General features: G+C 32.9%; 1 protein-coding gene across 1 annotated transcript in view; it reads right to left on the bottom strand.

Annotated features, from left to right (window-relative positions):
- Trpm (transient receptor potential cation channel, subfamily M) overlaps nt 1-19,703 on the bottom strand; it is a 264,967-nt gene that overhangs the window by 78,546 nt on the left and 166,718 nt on the right. The window contains exons 4-5 of the mRNA XM_087151134.1: nt 13,077-13,290; nt 12,823-12,950 (exon numbers count right to left, since the gene is read on the bottom strand). Coding sequence (XP_087007260.1) covers nt 12,823-12,950; nt 13,077-13,290 — 342 coding nt within the window. The remainder of the gene's footprint in view (nt 1-12,822; nt 12,951-13,076; nt 13,291-19,703) is intronic.

Genomic DNA, 19,703 nt, shown 5'->3' with positions numbered 1-19,703 from the left:
CCTTATTAGTTCGAGTAAGAAACGATCTAACTTTATCTACTGCTTCATCTTTATGTCTCAGAAATTCTACACTCCGAAACTTGGAATAATCATCTTTGATCACTAGCATGTACTTCTTTCCACCTCTTGATAAAACTGGTGATTCGAGTATGCATGTATGATTTCACCTGACTCCTTCGTTTTAAATCGTTTTGATTTGAAAGTTCGTCGGCACTGTTTACCGTACCTGCAAGGTTCACAAAAGAGTTTACATCGGTGAAGTCTATACCATTTTGGCGCAAGTACTGTTTCACATACTGTATTCCCTGATGCCCGAGTCTTCTGTGCCAAACTGATAGTGGTAATTTTGTCGTTGTCATCATTGTTGTATTTGGGAAAGGTGTTGTTACGTCATCGTCGACTAGGTAAGCTGAAGCAGCAGAACCTCCTTCTGGCTTGACCGGTTTTGCACGTAATTCAAAGAGTCCACTAGATGAACATGGAGCCTCTAAAAGTACATTTTCCGGGTTTTCTTTACGAAAGAAACGACAAACCATGTCATCCGAATCTCCGAAGTTTGAGATTCCTCGTTTCATCGCCTTTGACGCTGATAGTAAACTTTTGCTGATATCTGGTGCATATAATACATCACTCAGCTCAATAGACTTTTGCAGGGTTCCAACAGTTGCGCACATGTCAATTTCTCCGCAGCCATACGCTGGTATCGTCTGTTTGTTACCAACTATGATTTCCCCTGGCTTGTCAAAATGACGATACGTCTTGAAATATTCCGCTGAATTTGTGATGTGTGCTGTAGCTCCATCGTCTCTGAGCCACACATTTCGGCTACTATCATTTTGGCAGATAAAAGCACTACAATAAGTGAGAAAAGTTTCGGTTTTATTACCCGACATCTTCGGCTTGTCTGGAAAATCAGGACAAAATTTTCCCCTGTGCCCTGGCTTATTGCACCGAAAACAGTTGCCACGGAAGCTTTTCACACCATCATTGGCCTTAGTAAGTTTACTCATACCTGTAGTTGTCGAAGGTTGAGATTTTCTCGCCATCTGAGACCTTGTCCCCTTCCTCCATTTCTTCTCTCCGTTGGCACCGTGCCTTGCACCGCCTGTTGCAAAAGCTGTTGTAGCGTCTTCTTTCATGCATACACTTTGCCTTTGAAGGCGCATCTTTATTTGTTCCATCAGTCTCTCAGGTGACTTTTCAGCTTTTGGTATCGAGTCCCATTGTGACTTGAACTCTCTGTATTCATCACACGGAAGAATCGATAGGATACGTGGCATGAGCAGATTTTGCGGCAACTTCCCTTCACCACTCGCCTCCTGTTCCCGTCGCAAGTCGACCCATAGCGTACGCATACGTGCGAGAGATTTCATTACGTCTTCACCATTCTCTATTTTGAAAGTGAAAAATTGTTGAAGAAGAGTATTCAATTTTACACTTGACACTTTGTCGAAGTTGTTCAGCAACTCTTTCCATATTTCCTGTGCAGAGTTACCACGCATACGAATTAGATTTAAAATATCCGCCGATACATTTGATCGAATTATTATTGCGGCTTTTGCATTCGTCTTTGTGTAGGATACGAGCGCTTTGTTGTACTCACTTACCGTCTCGGCACTGGTGTCTTTCACAGGTACCGACGGTTCTACAACTGAGCCATCCAAAATTCCAACACAGTCATTTAAGACGAATAAAGAGTTAATTTCTAACTTCCACTCAGTCCAGTTGGACGCACCTTCCAACTTCGTGCACTGTATAAAGTTCTTTCCATCCATCGCCAAACTGTTAGTCCACAAAAATGAGCAATCACTTCACCACTAACGTTAATGAAAAACGAAGTACTACTCATGATTTGGCATACAAAAGTTCATACACGTCGTCAAAAACAGCTATCCACTCAGTAAAACGTTGCTAATAGCCCATAACCTGTTGTAAATATTACATCCTATAAAAAATAGCGTGAGGCTCGCTGATAGCATGCTCGATTTATAACAAATAGTCAATTCCTTTTTCTTTTGCTTTCCTCTAAATTATTCATGATTAATACAACTTCAAAATAAAGTAACACTATGTAAAGGTAAAAGGCCCCCTATATGTCTTAGAAACACCAGCTCATATTCTCAGCTGAAATTGTATTTCCTTACCGCTGTGAAAACCATAAAAGTTGACAGGTATGAATTTTAAAATTATGTAAAAATAATGATTATGTAGTTAAATTAATTTGATCCTGATATTAGTTTGAACATCATTTTAAAGTATTCAGAGTGCAAAATGTTAAAAATATTGTTTATCAACTCATTAAAACAATTAATTTATCTGAACATATATTGTAAAAAAACCCAATTAATTATTATTAAATGGGCGATAAAAATGCTAAAACATGGAAAGTGCATGATTTTGTTTTTCACTTTCATTTTTCTTTAAATACAATAGAACAACATCCCAAGAGATAAACAAACGCTGAATTTTTCTTCCAGAAAAAAAAACCCATTTTCTCAGCATAGAATCTATATATTCCTGTAGAAATTGCGGTTCTTCTTTAAGACTCGTGTAAAAAACGTTGTAGATTCTCTTAAGAAAGCGGTTTACTAAAGCAGAAAATAAAAAAAGAAGTCTCGACGGAAAATAACATAAGAAATATTTTGTCCTATAAAAAATATCCCTTTGAAAAAGATAGGTTGATACAATTTCACTTTCTCGCGCAATTCTTTAGCTACAACTGTTGCACCTGTATCTTTTTAAATAAGTGAACATAATTCCATCCTATGACATGCTATTTTTATAATTAATAATATTTTTTAACTATTTCAAAAAAATTTATTTAATCAATCTGTCTCTGAAACTGTTTGGTTTATATCTAAAATAAAAAAAATGGGACAGACTTGGCAATTATATTTTTTTGTTTAAGTAAGGACTTGTTTTCGTTTAACGTAATAACGGAAAATAGCAAAAGAAATATTTTGTCCCATAAATGTCTTTTTGAAAAAGATAAGTTGATAGAATTTTACTTTAAAGCGCACTTCTTTAGCTACAACTGTAGCACATGTATCTTTTTAAATAATTATTTCTTATTTTGTTACCCTTCTACTTTTGCAAGTATATTGTTCGTTGCTTCCTTTATTTAGCATTAAAATATGTTATGAATTCAAATAAAATAGAGAAAACTTATATTTAGGTGGTTTTAATTAAGAAAATTTTAAGCAAAATGCATTTAATCGTAAAAATTTCTATAAAATTTTTACATGCCATTTAAAAAGAAAAATTTTTTTCATGAGATATTAGAATGTTTAGCAAAAAACAAAATTATTCAGAGAAAGTACAGTCTGCTTTTATAACTTAAAATATCATCAGCATTATTTTATTGGCATATTTGAGGTCCCCCTTTAAATCATTAATCCGTTGCACTTCTAGTACTTTAAAATACTGTTTGGACTAATGTAAGGACTATTTTATTTAAAATATACAATACTATGTAATGCAGTACTCAACATACAATGTATCATAATATATAATGAGGTATTAAGACAAACTTTTATAAATTTCCTAATATGGTAGAATGGTAGAAATCACATAAATCTCGGTGCGATGCCGCGAAGCGGCATTAACCGATTCATCTGTAGTAATAAATCGACGATGAGGAGTAGTGAGGAGGAATGGAGATGGGAAGAAGAGGGGGTGCTTAGCACCAAAAAATCGAGAGGGGGTTCGTGTGAGTCGGCTCGGGCTGAGTGTATATCGTGTGCTAGGGCAACACCATATCCCTAAGGAAAAAGGCAGTGATGGGGCTAAATTCAGTGTTGTTGTCAATTAGTTCTATATCTAGGAGTGAGATAAAATTGCTAGTGGTACAGGTTTTTGCTTCATCGTAGAAATTTATATTTAAATTTTTTATATAGACGTTGATGTCATCAACTTTAAGATCCCTTTTTATTGCTAATGCATTTAGGTGCGCCGACGAGTCTTCTAATAATCTTCCCTTCTGCCATAGAGAGTTTATTTTTTAAATGATCACTTAGAGTGGTAATGGCGGGGCAGGCATAGGTTAGGATTGGCCTAATTGCCATTAGATAGACAGTGCTCTTGCATTTTAATTCTAAAGATGACTTCGAGTTTAATATGGAGTTGAGGGCCCAATAGGCACCATTCGCTTCTTTAATAATGTTATTTATGTGTTGTTTCCAACTTAAATTAGAGGTGATAGTGACTCCTAGATATTTTGCACTCTTTGTGGGTTTAATGATCTGCTTGTAGAGGACAATATCAGGAATAGTTCTACTTTTCTTTTTACTATTGAAAATAATCATTTGGCACTTATCTGGGTGTAGTTTTATCTTCCATTGTGAGCACTTTTCGATATTGTAGATCTTCTTTTGCACGTATTTGAAGGCTTGTAAATGGCTCATAGATTTCGTGATAATTGCTGTATAGTCGGCATATAAGGCTGTGAATTCGTTTGGATTATCGTTATTAATAGGGAAGTCAGCTGTGTATAAGATGTATACTAGTGACCCGAGGATACTACCTTGGGGCACTCCGGCTTGAATGTTTTTATATGCTGAGAACGAGCTATCGATTTTAATTCTGAACTTTCTATAAGTAAGGAAAGAGTTAATTAAAGTAATAAGGTCTAATGAAATATACATTTTATGTAGTTTTACGATAAGTCCCTTATGCCATACTCGGTCGAAGGCCTTGGCAACGTCGAGCATAAGCATAAGGGCGGTTTCGTGTTTAAATTTAGCATTACTGATGTATTCTAGGATATTTACAAGCTGCTTGGTAGTTGATAAGTGCTTCCTAAAGCCATATTGTTGGTTTGGGAGTAGATGAATATAATCATTGAGTCTTCGTTGAATAATTTTTTCAAAGATTTTTGATAACATAGGGAGTAGACTAATAGGCCTGTAGTTTTCAGGATTAGAGGCTGTTTTACCGGGCTTAGCAAAAGGAATGATCTCTGATTTCTTCCATTCCTCGGGAAAATATAGGTTTTTAATGGAGGCATTATAAATATTAACAATTTGGAATATTTTATTACGAGGGAGATTTTTTATCATGATGTTCGTAATATTATCGTGCCCCGGAGCTTTCTTATTTGCGAGGGTTTTAATGATGCAGGTGACCTCGTCTTCTGATGTCTGTTCAATGTTGTTCTCAATATAGTTATCTTGGTTTATAATATTATTGTAGTAGTCATTTATAATTTTATCGTTTATGGGGCAGGTATTTTCAGTATTGTTGCTGAATTGGGTCTCCATAGCGTTAGCGAAAAGTGTAACTTTATCATCCTAGGTATATACTGGGCCGTTTGACCCTTTTAAAGGCATTTTGTTCAGGGGTGATCTCTTAAGAGACTTCGTCATTTTCCAAATGGAATTATCACTATTGTTCAGACTTTCGAGTTTCTCATTCCATAGGCTGTTTCTATGTTGATTACATTTTTCTTTTATAATTTTGTTTAACTTATTAAGTTGACGTTTAAGTTCCGGATTGAAGTTTCTCTGGAATCTTTTTCTCAGTTTATTTTTATCCTTAATAAGTTTTTTGATGTTGTGAGGTAGTTTACAGTTGTTGAGGTTGATGGGTTTGAGTTCTGTAGCTTCATTATAAGCACAGGTAATGGCATTAGAGATATTATTAATGGAGGAGTTTATATCATCATTGGAAATGGGGGCTGAATCTCCGTTAGAATCGGAAAGATAAATGATGTTGTGCTATAGAGTCCAGTCAGTTTTTCGTCTAAATTGGTTGTTATCCTGCATTTCGAGGGTAGTAGTGATCCAGACAGGGAAATGATCGCTAAGTTCATCTAGGGTTTCAATAGCAAAAGGTGAGCTTGTATTTGTAATCATGAAATCTAAAATATCTGGAGGGGGCATTCCACTATGATGGAGATAGGTGGGTTTTTCAGGAGCGTAGACTGTGAGTCCGAATTCTTTAATGAGCTAGTGCAGTTGTCTTCCAAGTTTGTTAACTTTTCTACAGCCCCATATGTCGTTTTTAGCATTAAAATCACCAAGAGCGATCGTTGGAAGATTGGGAGGGAATAGTTTTTTCATAAAATCTGTTGAGACTTTATTACACGGTGGGTTGTAGATGCAAGAAATTTTAATATTATTGTTGCTTATTTGTAGTAAAATGGAGGTTTCTTCTCTATTATTTTCACTGCTCAGGTTGTATATTGATGCTTTGTACTTCTTATGGATAAATATCGCGCACCCTCTGCCTGTGCGAATAATACAGTCACTTTTAAAGGTGTTGTAGTTCGGTACTTTCAGTCTATGGCTGGGCTTTGTGTGCATCTCAGTAACTGCTATTATGTCAGGGTTGAAATTTGCAATGAAATCGAGAAATTTGGCGAATTTTGTTAGCATGTTTTTGCATTCCATAGAGCTATGGTTAATGGGGTGAAGGAGAATTTTCTACACATGATCACTGCTAGAGGTTCCTTGGTTTCGAATGGCTTGCGAATTATTTAGGGGTTGCAGTTGGGATATGGATATACATTTTGCAAGATTGTTGCTGGCTTCCACAGCTTGTTGTAGTAATAATGCTGGGTTTAGATTTATTGGTTTTTAGGTGCTATTGTTTTGGACAACATTAGCATAGCTAAATCTTGAGCTGGTGGTATTACTATTGAAATTGTTTCTATTTTCTCTGTTACTGAAGGATCTTCTATTATTTGTTCTATTGTACATTTTTTCAACAATACTTTCGTATTTCGGGCATTTACTGTAATTTGCTGGGTGATCTCCACCACAGTTGCAGCATTTTCGAGTTCGTCATTTGTTTTTCTACATTCATTGGTAGCATGGTTCCCTGCACATTTTACACAGCGGTGTGGATGATTGCACAGTCGTTGGCCGTGGAAGAAATCCTGGCATCGGTGGCATTGTGAGGGGCGGTCGGATTTTCTGTATTCTTCTATATTGATGCACATATTGAACAAGATTTTAATATTGTAAATGTCTTTACAACTGGGGATTTCCTTGTTTAGGGTTGCGACAAAAGTGGGCATAGGAATTTTGTTACCATGGTTTCGTCTATACATTTGAGTAACGTTAATAACAGAAGAGTTTATTTTTGATAATTCGTATTGTACATCTTCTGCACTATATTCTTTTGGTATTTTTTTGACGACGAATCTAAAGGTATGTTCTTCTGGTAGGCTGTACGTGTGGTGAGCAATATTTGCTTCTTTTAAAATTGTTATTATGCGACATCTGTCTTCTGTTTTCTTGGTTTTTATAGTGAAGTAATCACCATTATTTTTTGCGTTATAATCTTTTATATCCTTATCTTGGAGTTGTAATCCTTCCAGTTGAAATTGTTGTCCTTGATTACGATGGGGGGTATTTTGGACATTTTCTTTTGAAGAGTGAAGTCGTCTTTTGGGTTGGGGTCGTTAATAGTATGATTTATTTTAGTTGGGGATGGTGGTGTTGTCTTAAACCTTTTTGTTATTGAAAAAGAAATATTATTTCCTCTGTAATTCTGGTTTAAAGTATCAGGAAAGTTGATGTCCATATTGTTATCACGTGAGTCATTTTGGTCGAAAAATGGGATAGAAGGAAATTGATTTTTATTATCTTGGGCGAAAGTATAAATTTTTTCCGTGGTGGTTTCTGAGAGGACATTAAATAGGGTATTTTCGTTGGATATTTTATTTTTGAGTTCGAGATATTTATTTTTGAACTGGTTATGGTGGTCATTAACTTTATGAAGGGTCTGTGCGACCTTATGACCTAGATTTGTAAAATTATAGGCATTTCTCAATAGCTCAAGGGTTTCGATTAGCATATTTTCAAAAGGTGTAGCGATATCATTAATAAGGTTCAACTCTAAATCTTCCTTATCGATTAAATTGTCAGTGGGGGCGTCAGATTCTAGGTCCGTACAATCTTCATCCGTTGATTGAACTGTATTTTTGAGGCGATTTTTCCGCTTTTTCTTTTTATACGTTTTGCCGGTGTAAGGGCTCTTTTTCATTACACGACACGATAACGACAAAACGGATCCGATTGTCGGCGAACGACAGGGGGTCAAGTAAAATACATGGTCAGCAACGGAGCGCTTTTTCACTCACCGATACGATAACGATTAAGTCGTATCCGACAAGGCGATATCGTTTGTCGGAATCGAATGTCGGTTAGGCAAGCAAATTTCTCCTCAAATCGTGGCGATTTTATAAGTTGTTGTGTATCTTTCCTGTTTTATCTCCTCTTTTGATATCATTATTTTATTCTTTTAATCAATTTTAATCTTTTATTAGATCATGTCAAATGTAAAATTTGAAAATAAAAGTTTTATATAATTTATTCTCATGTCTGGTTATAAATTTTTAATTTTATGAAGTTGCATTTTTTACATTATAGTGAGGTTGAAAGACTTAAACAATCATAAAAGTTTCATTGAAAATTTTTATAAATTCATTATATGCTTTAATGAAGAAATGGTATTTTGTATAATAGTAATGGTTTGATAAGAAGGTAAATAAAGACCATTATTTATTTCAAACAGAACTCGATCTAACTACTGGTTTCTGCTTGATTGAATAATAAAAAGTCTGCTCCCTGATTCAAGTGAAACATTTTTTGAAACATGGTAGAGCGGCTTCATAAGATAAATTTGATAAAACTCATTTAAACAATTATCTAAAAAGATTATTCTAAATGAAACTAATATTTTAATTCGATTTAAAAAAAACGTTAATACTTTAAAACATTTAAAGAATTTAAGTAATGTTAAGTGATTACAGACGTAAGTTGGCGAGCAGACGCCAACTCAAAAGCCATATAAAAATTATTCCTCATTAACATCATTCTTGTTCTTGGTTTCTCTCATTCGGACGTAATTAAAAAATTTATTTGGGACTTTTTGTAGCTTATGGAAAAGCACATAAAAATCTTCTTCAACATATCTTGCCTCATTTATTTCGTTCGTACTTACGTTGTTGCAAATGTTGCGCCAATAAAGGCTGTAGATTAGTGGCACTTAAAAACCGCCAAATCTGTAGCTGCGGTGGCGTTAATACGTAAGTACCATTTCGTGCACCCAAAAACGTTTCTGCACTGCTAGCTTTTTTCTTCTAAAATAAAGTAAGAAGTTTGAGACGACGATTATCATCCGGCATATTTAAAGTTTGCAGAAAAAAATCACAGCAGAACACAAGCAACTGCTCACTTGTTGGGTCTTTGTGCCAACTAAATTAAATGAATGCCAATTTACGATACTACAAATAATTTTATCAAAAAAATAACATATTTTATTTCTTAAACATTTTAGAACATAACAACATTTATTATATATCTAACTCCGTTGCCAAAACGAATTCAAAACTAAAACTTATAATTTTTCAAAACACGTTCAAATAAATTATTTAAATTTTATGTCTCTACACACTCAAACTCAATACATTGAATGAACAAGAATTTCTACTTCTCGGACTAACGATATCGGACAGGTGAAAAAACAATTGCTTGAACGATCCGACAAAGACATAGTCGTTCGCACATTTGTCGTCCGATTTTGTCGGTATCGTGTCGTGTAATGAAAAAGCGCCCTTAGGATAACTGAAATCCAAAATATTTTTGGAAGGGGTACATCCCTCTTTAACAGCGGCGTTAAGATTGGCATTTGAATCCTCAATAATAACTACAGCGTCCATAGGACTCTCGGAGATAAGAGGTGAAATCGTATTTTGCTGGTCCTGTAAGGGACCATTTTGTGATAAATCAGTAGGTGAGGCCATGAAACTCTGGTCCCACCCAGAATCAACCGACGCTAAACTATATTCCACAATAAATACATAAAGAACAAAACTTACTTAGGCAAATTTCACTAACTAGCACAATTTAGACGCAAGAATACTTATCTTACAATCAACTCTTGTGAACGAATTCTTAATATGGTTTGATTATTAATTATTTAATTTTAGAGTGGTGACTTGCATGGACTAAAATTTGAACTTTGATCGCGGTAGTTAGTTTTCAAGTCGCATGCTTAATTTTTATTTTAAAAATAGTAAATTTTCTGAACATTCGAAATTTGAACTCATGTTTTTAACCAATGCGAGCAAAAATTCTTCTTTCAAGATTATAATTTAACAAAAGATGAAAAGACTGAATATAAATAGAAAGAGAAAAGAATCCTGACAAAAGAAAAATGAAATCCTTACATAAATATTTAAGTATTAGATACTCTTTCGTCCTGGAGAAAATATTTCTTTTCTGTTATGAAGTTTTTGTATTCATTTTACTAAGCTTATTATTTTTGAAATCAAGAAAGAGGAAGTTGAAAAACAAAAATAATTAGTTCATAATTCGCAAATGACTTACAGGGTGCGAGCGTGAATTTTTAATTTAAAAAAAATATCCCTGAAAGCAAATTAAAAATATTTGTTACTTACTGAGAAAATAAATGTTTGGAGAAGGAGAAATCAAAGAGATGAAAAGAGACTAATAAAAATGTACTTATGAATTTGAGCCAAATTTTGTATTAACACATTCACGCCGGGGTGACCCACCGGTGGGTCGCGCTAAATTGTCTCATCTTCACGGCGCACCGGAGTAAAAACTGGTAACAAATAAATTTAATTTTTTAGTTTTTTTCCGGGAATAATAAAAATCCATAACTACCAATTGTTTTTAACGGATGCAATTTTTATATTGAATTGCTTCTTCGCCGTTAATAATTTCCTTACAGTGAATTGTTATTGCTGAGAATAGATTAACTCCTCCCGAATATTATCTAATATTGAAATAGTTCTTCGACCAGTATTTTCACTTTTCCCGGCATGAACGTGTTAAACCCAGTTGTCGGAAGTGAAGTGTTACAAGTAGTGAAACTACTATACCTAGTTGCTACTTTTTTTCGTAGTTTATAGTGTAGTGTGCTACTTTTTAAAAAAAAGTAGCGTAGTGAGTAGTGCGATACAAAAAACAGTAGTTTCTGGCGACTACAACGTTAATTTAGGTTGTTGTTGTTGTAGTTCCATTACGATGCACTAGAGCTGCACAATGGGCAATTGGCGACGTATTATCATCCCTGAGGATGATCCGAAGACATGCCATCACAATTTTGATCCACTGCAGAGGGGATGGCACCCCTGCTTTGGTAGCCCAACGACCTGCAAGCGAAACGTTAATTTAGAAAATAAACACAGTTCTAACGCAACTAGTTTTTCGAATTTGATGGGTGCAAATCTTCGCCGGCATGCCAATGGATGCAATGAAAATGACCTTGCACCTGAGCGTTAACAGAAATTACGTATTTAAAATCACGTATAACTAATATTTAAACTAGTCATTACGAAAAATAGATAAATAATCACTTTGGCCACATTTTCACAGGCGAGTGCACACTCGTGAAACTTTGATGTTATTTAAAAGGAAGGAATTGATTTTCGATGCACTTAACTTCTTAGAGGAAATTAGAGAGCATTAAATAATCAAAAAATTGCAAGTATTTGATAATTTCGCTTTTCTTAAATTAAATAATCACTGTCGAAAAGGTATAAAAAGTTGTAGGCTAAATTAGCAAATTCGAAAAAAAAAATTGGAATAAGAAACTGGCTCATGTAAGCGTGAATAAATATTTCCTTATATTTAATCATAATGTAAGCCAATTTCTTATTCAAAAGCATTTTTAATATATTTGTAAATTAGTTTCTCCAACAAAGCCCGTCTCCTTTAAGTAGTGAACTAATTACTATAATTTCAAAGTAGTTTGTAGTTACAATTTCTAAAAGAAGTAGTAGTAGTTAACTACTTTTGTAATAAATAGTTGTAGTAAACTACAAAAATAATGTAGTTTTTCCGACTACTGATTAAGCCTAATATTATGAGCTTGGTAGAAATAACGGCATGTTTATTCAATCTATAGAGGAACAATAAATACCCTTGGTTTTATCAGGGCTGAAGGTTAAACCCATCGAGACAGAAAAGAACAAAAACTGGAAAGAAAACAATTTCATTATAGCTTTTTGAATAGAGGATTAAATTATACATGACTACCAAGATGTTTATAGTTATAACTTATGTATTCGGCTGTTTTTTTCCCGAGTCAAAGTAAACATTGATGAACAGTTTATAATTATGTATAGGGACAGCTTTCGTTTAAACTGATAAAAATGAAATGGTTTTACTGTTTACTTTCAGGCCTAGGTTTTATGAAACTTGTGAATAATTTTCATAAGTAAGGAAGTCTTAAAAAGTATTCAAATTATAAAATACAAACTACCATGCAGTGATCATGAGAAAAATAATAGTAGTAATTGCAATATTCATTATGATATATTAGTAAGACGCCTAAGTCATCATTAAAACAAAGTAATTGGATGACCATTTACCGTTCGTGTAACCTTTTTCTTAGTCGTTGACGAAATCTTCACAATCCCGTGTAAGTACGTAAATAGTTGTACATATTTTCCCTACTACTTCCTATTTTATTACCCCTGCATATATGTTAAACTTCGTCTAACCCCTTGTAAAAACCTACTCTATTCTAATCTAGTTAAATCTCATTTATGTTTAATTTTTTTTTTATTAATTTCATCTTATGTTCAGCTGATTGGCTTCCCTCGCACCCCTTTCCCTATTTGTCATAGAAATAACTCAACTTGATATATCTAGATCTGAAATTTACAGATTTTTTTTATTTATTTTAAAAGTGAAAGTTATATATACAGACTAGAAATTATTCAGTTTCCTTAAAATAAAATTGGTACTATTCATTAAAAAAGTAATAGAAGAAAATAATTAGTTCCAATTTTGAAAATCAGTCTACACTCTGATCAAAACAGAAATTAAATTTTTTTCTTACGTTCTTTCCAATGAGATCTGATCTGTTATCGATGATTCCCCACGGGGCAATGCCTATTGCAAGCACTCTTCCTCTTTGACGTGGAGTTCTTTCGTTTACAAGGGCTTCCCCCACATGACGCATGACACCTGCAAAAAAAAAAAGAGAAATAAAATGTCAGTCATGACAAAAAACAAATTTCTTATAAAAGTATACCTTTGGGAACCCGAGAAGGCTCTTTAAAAACGTTATGTCTGTAGGCTTTATCCAATTACCTGTATTTGTTCCAGCTGTAAATATCCAAGCACCTGTCGTTTTAGCTGCTTTCACCAGTCCTTGTCTAAGCACCGCTTTTAATTTAGGCTGCAACTCAAAGTTGGCTTTGCCTCCATGCACAGTGATGAGCAATTTCGGAAGTTCCAACTGCCATTCTCTCGTCAACAGTTGAAGTAGAAGCTCAGGTTTGGTGTCAAAGCTCAAGCGTACATACTGAAAAAAAAAAATTTTTTTTCTTTAAAAATGAAGAAAATGAGTACAAATTAAAAATACAAGTAGCTTATCTATTAACTCATGATCCAATTAAGTGTTTAGTAATAACATCCATTTGTGGTAATGCGTACTCGATTGTACTAAAAGTTTTCGGAATGCTCGTTCCTAAAATCTTTGACACTCTGAGAGCATCTTTCCACGGCATTCCCCCTTCTCCTTAGTTTTAGAAACAAAAAGATTTTTCAAAAGACAGGGGTCAGTGATTCATTTCCACAGGCTACAAACATTTGCTAAAGGAAATGGTTTAGGAAGGTCGAAGCAACCAAGAAAACCTCACCGTTAGAATTAAATAGATTTACGAACGAGGAATTTAAAAGATGTTTCGGAAACTTTTACTTAGAAATACAGAAATTAATTACAGCAGGTAGAGGTTACTTCAAAGTATACTTAATAGGTTTGTAAGTCATATAATATTTTCATGAGTAATTAGATTAGTTCTGTAAATTAAAAAAAAGAAAACCGTTAGAAATCACATTAAAAAGTTAACTGAACAATCATAATACCTAATGCTTTCGTGTAAACAAAGGAAAAGAAAGAAAATTAGTCATTATGCATAAATTTTAAGGCATTTATGCCTAGCGTCTTTTTAAAAGCACGTTTAACTTCTTCAAAGAAGAAAAAAGTGGTAGTACAGGGATGTCATAATTCAAATTATTGCGCAGGAACAAGGTAGTTCGGTTTACCATAATTTATTTGGAATGTAGGTATCTATATTTGGTTCTTTAGTCAACGCCTAGTGTTTCTTTAGAGCTAAAGTGGTATGCAACATAATGAAATATCCACTTAGTGTACGACCACTTTTCTCCTGTAAGTGTTTTTTACATATATATACCACTTTTTGTGACTACGCATTTAATTTTAACCCCTTGACAATGACATATATTTCAGAAAAGTGAACCAAACATGGAAAAAAATTTTGACATTTTAATTTTGTTCTTTATATTATTATAAAAATGAGAAAATGGTATTTTATTACAAGAATAAAATTTTAAATGCTATAACTACTGTATTTATAATTTTTACATACACATAAAAAAAGGAATGGATTACAAACACATCTTATTCAATTAGAGCAAATTAAACAAAATTTTGGAGCTATAATATTACTAGTACTGTAATCTAATATAAAAACAAAATGATTTTCAATACATAAATGTAAAAATTTTTTTACACTATTGTTTATCCCAAAAACCCCACCCTCATTTCCCTCCCTTGACTGAAGTCGTACAAAACTAGGACCACTAATGCCATCTATTAGGAAAATAGTGAATTAAGCATCATAAAGTAGAAACAAACATAACTCGGGCTTCACAAAATAGAAACGTTAATTTTTGTCCTGCCCGAAGTCAGTTCGGGAATCAAAAATAATGCACGTAGTAGTTGCCCGAATTGGATTCGGACGACACTGGCAAGGGGTTAAACTTTAATGTTTAGGGATACCCTCAACCTATTAATAATGGATTAAATCAGGGTAATATTATCTCAATGTGATTGATACTCATAATAAGGGTGACACAAGTGTCTTGATTTAAGGTGATAAGAGCAGCGATGCCAACTTGCTCCGGACAGAAGATAAAAATTTTCAAGTGGTAGTCTTTTGATGTATGATTTTTAGGTTAGTGATTTCGATTTATAGTGTTTTTTCGCACTATTACTTCTAAATAATTCAAAGGCTAATGCAATACGCCACGTCTTACAGTAGAGCCGTCGTATAAAACCTTTTAAGAAGATAGCAAAATTATTCGAAGAACTGCGTATTTTTGTTTCATAAAGTATTTTGATGAAACCGGAGTAGTTGGCAACTCTGTGTGTCTTCAGAAAATGAAAAAAGGATAGCAAAGTTTCTAAAAGAACATTAAAAAAGCAACTCTTTATCTTTCTAATTATTTAAAAAAAAATATTTCTGTTCTGAAATTAATAAGTTGGAAAGTTAAGGCAGTAAGTTTTCATATATCCAATTCGAAATTTTACTATTTGTTTCTTAGTTTTCTGAGGGCCCTGGTCAGCTTACCCATTGTCACAAATGCAAACGAGATACAGATAGTCACAAATGCCATGCTACCCTAGCACGCAAACTATTTAATGTGGTAGTGAAATTATAAAGTAAGTAGAATTAGTTTAATTTTGCCAGCGGTTAATAGCTTCATCATACGATTATTGGGTCTGATATATATTGTTTAGTCTGTTTATATGCCATGATTGTCGAAAATCAATTTCTAAATGAAAAAAAAAATTGTATGAACTTCATTCGGAACATCATTTGGTATTCATCATTTAGAACATAGGTTGGTATTAATACCCATAATAAATAGCACTTTTTTATAATACCATGGGAAATGAGTTTTCGCAAACAACTTTATAGTTTGATAATGAAAGAAAAAAAAATCCACTCAAATACAAATTAAGAAAAAAGAAAGAAAAAATAACATTGTTCGTCATTTTCGTTAAAATAATTTTTTTAAAGTAAAGAGTACAAATAAGAAAAACAATTCTTTTTTTTTAATTTAGAAAAAGAAATAGTTTTTTCTCTTTTTTTATGAAATTGGAAAGAAAAAGATTTCTATTTCACTATGTTAAAAAAAATGTTTTTTTTTATTGTAAGCATAAGAATGTAGACGTAGAAATGTATAAATATGTACACAAAAAGAATTAAAGATTATTTTAAATTTTTATTACAAAACGGCGAGAGTGGCTTTTCGCTCTTGAATTACGAGAGGAAAAAAAATTATTATTTTTTTTTCATGATTATAAGGAGAAAAAAATTTTTATTCTCATTTTTATTAAATAAAGGATAATAAAAAACATTCTTCTGTATTATTTATTACACGAAATGGACAATATTATATTTTCTTTTTATCAAATAAGTTTTGAGAAATATTTTTTACTTAGAGTATTTTTTTTTAAATACCGAAAAAGGAAAATTATTTTTTCACATGAATCAGAATATCCTTTTTATATTATATATTTGTTTTCAACTTTCGAGCTTTCTGCAGATGAATTTTTGTAAACTTTTTATTATTATTATTTGTGTTTTATTTTATCGGTCACATGTAATGTTAATTTTTTTTTTAAAACTTACTGAGATTTTATTTCGGTTAAAAAATTATAAATAAAACTAGTTTGTGCGTTTAAAGTTCTATTTTTCCCACTCTTCTCACTTTTTTTTTTTTTTTTTGAATATCACGTTTCTTTTTCACCCCATTAATAAGTATAAAGAACTGAAAGAAAAAAAAACTGTTTATAAGCTCAAATCCTTTCAAACGCCGTGCTTCCAGAACCACTTTTTCTAAAATAATACAAATAACCAGAAATGCAAAAGTTATTTTTTTTAAACGTTCTTTTAGTACTTTCATTCTGCTAAACGCTCTATAACATAGTAGCGGGTTCGAATCCCGCTATGACTCTGGTTATATTTTTGCAATGTTCCTCTCAAACCTTCGCCAACTGTTCCCGAATTCCCAAGGGCTTATAAACCGTAACTTGTAAAGAGCATAGAAGTCTGCATATGTATATCTAGTAAGTATTATTGTTATATATTAGTGATTATTATTTATTAAATACGACATACCTTTTTAACACTAGGTTTACGGACGTTTCTTATATACCCATCTCTACGAACACGCGTCAATTTGACGCATGAACGAATACATATAACAGCACTTATAGAGATGCCAACTTAGTCCGGACAGCAAATATATATTTTAAAGTGGTAGTTTATCAATTGTTATTCTTAGCTTAATAAATTTAATTTATTAGATTTTTATCCGCCACTATTTCTAAATAATTCGCAGGCTTATATAACTCACCACTTTATATTTGCAAAATTTAACTTAGTATTTTTTTACCATTTTTTAAAATTTTACGGCGTGACCGGAGCAGTTGGCATCTCTGCACTTAGCAAACAATGTAATTATATACTAAAGAAGAAAGATGAAAATATGAGATATATATTTATGAGATATTCTAGTATTTTATTTTCCAATACTCGAAGCAACTGAAACCTTCAAAATCTAACACTCAGTCATCAATTGACATTCTGCGTTTGTTCTTTCGATTATTGCTTATCGGCAACAGTTGTTTATTGCTTGTTTCATTTGAGATAACGGATCGAAGTATTGTCGGTACATTCCTATTTATTATTGATGCGATGTTTGCATGTTTACTCAAAATTTTGTCTAAATTAGGATTGCGTCAAATTGATGCATATCCGTAGAGATAGGTATACCACAAAGAGAATTTCAATATTTCAACGCTTTTGAAAAAAATAGACTTCAATATATATTTACCGCGATCAATGGATAAAAGTCATTACAAGAGATAAAATAAAAATTCAAACGGGTTTTGTAATTTTCCTTATAAAATTCGAAATGCGTCAAAATGACGCGTCCCGTAAGCATAGTGTTAACAAAATCTACAATTCCTTTTTAGATGCACTATACTAGAGATAATTTTTTATTTTAACTGGAGAAAAAATTCTATTGAGACAAGTATAGCCATTTTTCAGCCCAGAGCAAATGATTTTAGAAATTTAACATTTGTCTTTGTTTTAGGTAAAAAATATTTACAAAATTAAATATTTCATGAATAATTGCGTTCATCACCTGTACTCAACATCGGATACGTATAAGTATGCTCATTTTATTCAATTCCGACTTTCGCATTTTGAACTCAAATCTAGAAAAGAAAGGAATATTTTCATCATACAAGGAAAACAATTGGTCCTCTAGAATACGGTTCGAAGGTTACGGCGTAAGAAATTTTAATAGTGGTGTTAATTTTATTGCATGCAAATTTTAAATTTACAATCACACTTGTGAACTTTTCTTTTTCTGTTTGCATGAAAATTTAAACGGATCTCTGGCCTCAAATCTGCCATCAGTTTCGCTCTACAACGATCAGTTCTCATTCATTTTTCTAATATAGTCCTAACCAGAGTTTTTAAAATTCCCTCGAGTGAATACTGTCCCCACTTCTCTGCTGCGTAGAAAATGGTAGAAAGAAGGCGATAATACATTTCAGTTTATGCTGCGATATGTTAAAATCATGTTTTGTTTTTGTTTTAAGTGTTATTTTCATAGAATCAGACAAGTGAATATGTACACATATAAAACATTATCTATATGTTTTTTAATTCAGGGAAGAAATAAATTAAACTGAAAATGCCATTTTGAAAAAAAAAATCTGTAGCTTTTGGAAAGAGAGAAAAAAAATCCGAATAATTTCAGATTTGAAATCCCCACACTCGAATTAGGTACGGTCAAGTACTTGTATAAATTCGACAAAAAATTTGTTCAAGCTTTCAATTTCGAACTATTACCCTGAGGCTGCGTATTTTGTATTCATGTTTTTCCCATTGGAGTTTATAGAATGATGTTGTTGTTGTTCATTTACGTCGCACTAGAGCTGCACAATGGGCTATTGGCGACGGTCTGGGAAATAGACCTGAGGATGATCCGAAGACATGCCATCACAATTTTGATCCTCTGCAGAGGGGATGGCACTCCCGCTTCGGTAGCCCGACGACCTGCACGCGATGTCGAGCACTTTACGGCAGCACAGTTTAACGAGGACCAATACCGCACACCCTCGGTCCCTACGCAGACTGATCCAAGTGGTCACCCACCCGCACACTGACCGCAGCCAGTGATGCTTGACTTCGGTGATCTGATGGGAACCGTGTCTTAACGATCAGTCCACTGCGGGACTTAGAATGATGTAATAACTGCTAATACGCTAAACTTACTTTAATTACTCTTAAGTTTTCTGTTACTTTTAAATTTTTAAGCACCTTACGAACTCTGAAGCAGTATCTCGTTAGTTCCATTAACCTTTTACAAAATTAACAATTCCTCTGCAGAAGAAAAAAAAATGTAGCAACAATAATTCAATTAATAATTATTTTTAATTTGTGAAAGAATAAAATATTTTTATTTTCAAACATAAACAGACCTAATAAGATATAACTGTGAAATTTTGTTTGTTATAAACTACTTTTGATTTTAAATTCCTCCCCCCCTCCCAAAAAAAAAAAGAAATTTTTCAATCAGAATTCTAAGAGAGTAAAAACAAGATAAACTTGTTTGTTTAAAGTTGTGGTTCAAAACAAAATGCTTAAAGAGAAAAAGAAGAGTAGTCTTTTAATGAACTATCTTTTTATCTAAAAAAAAAAACTGAGCAAATGCTAATTTAAAAAGGAGAGTAAAACACAATAGGTTGAAATTAAACATTTAAATTTTAAAATTCTGATCATGAGTTTGTTAGTTAAAACTTAACTAAAACTAAAAAAAAAGAAATTTAATTTTTTACCATGGAATGTGGACCCAAAGAGTGAGATGTGGGTGAAAAATAAGATT

The sequence above is a fragment of the Parasteatoda tepidariorum genome, chromosome 9 (assembly GCF_982258835.1).
Source record: "Parasteatoda tepidariorum strain Cologne lab strain chromosome 9, Ptep-v5.0, whole genome shotgun sequence".
NCBI classification, from domain to species: domain Eukaryota; kingdom Metazoa; phylum Arthropoda; class Arachnida; order Araneae; family Theridiidae; genus Parasteatoda; species Parasteatoda tepidariorum.
This window is presented reverse-complemented; position numbering and strand designations above follow the sequence as displayed.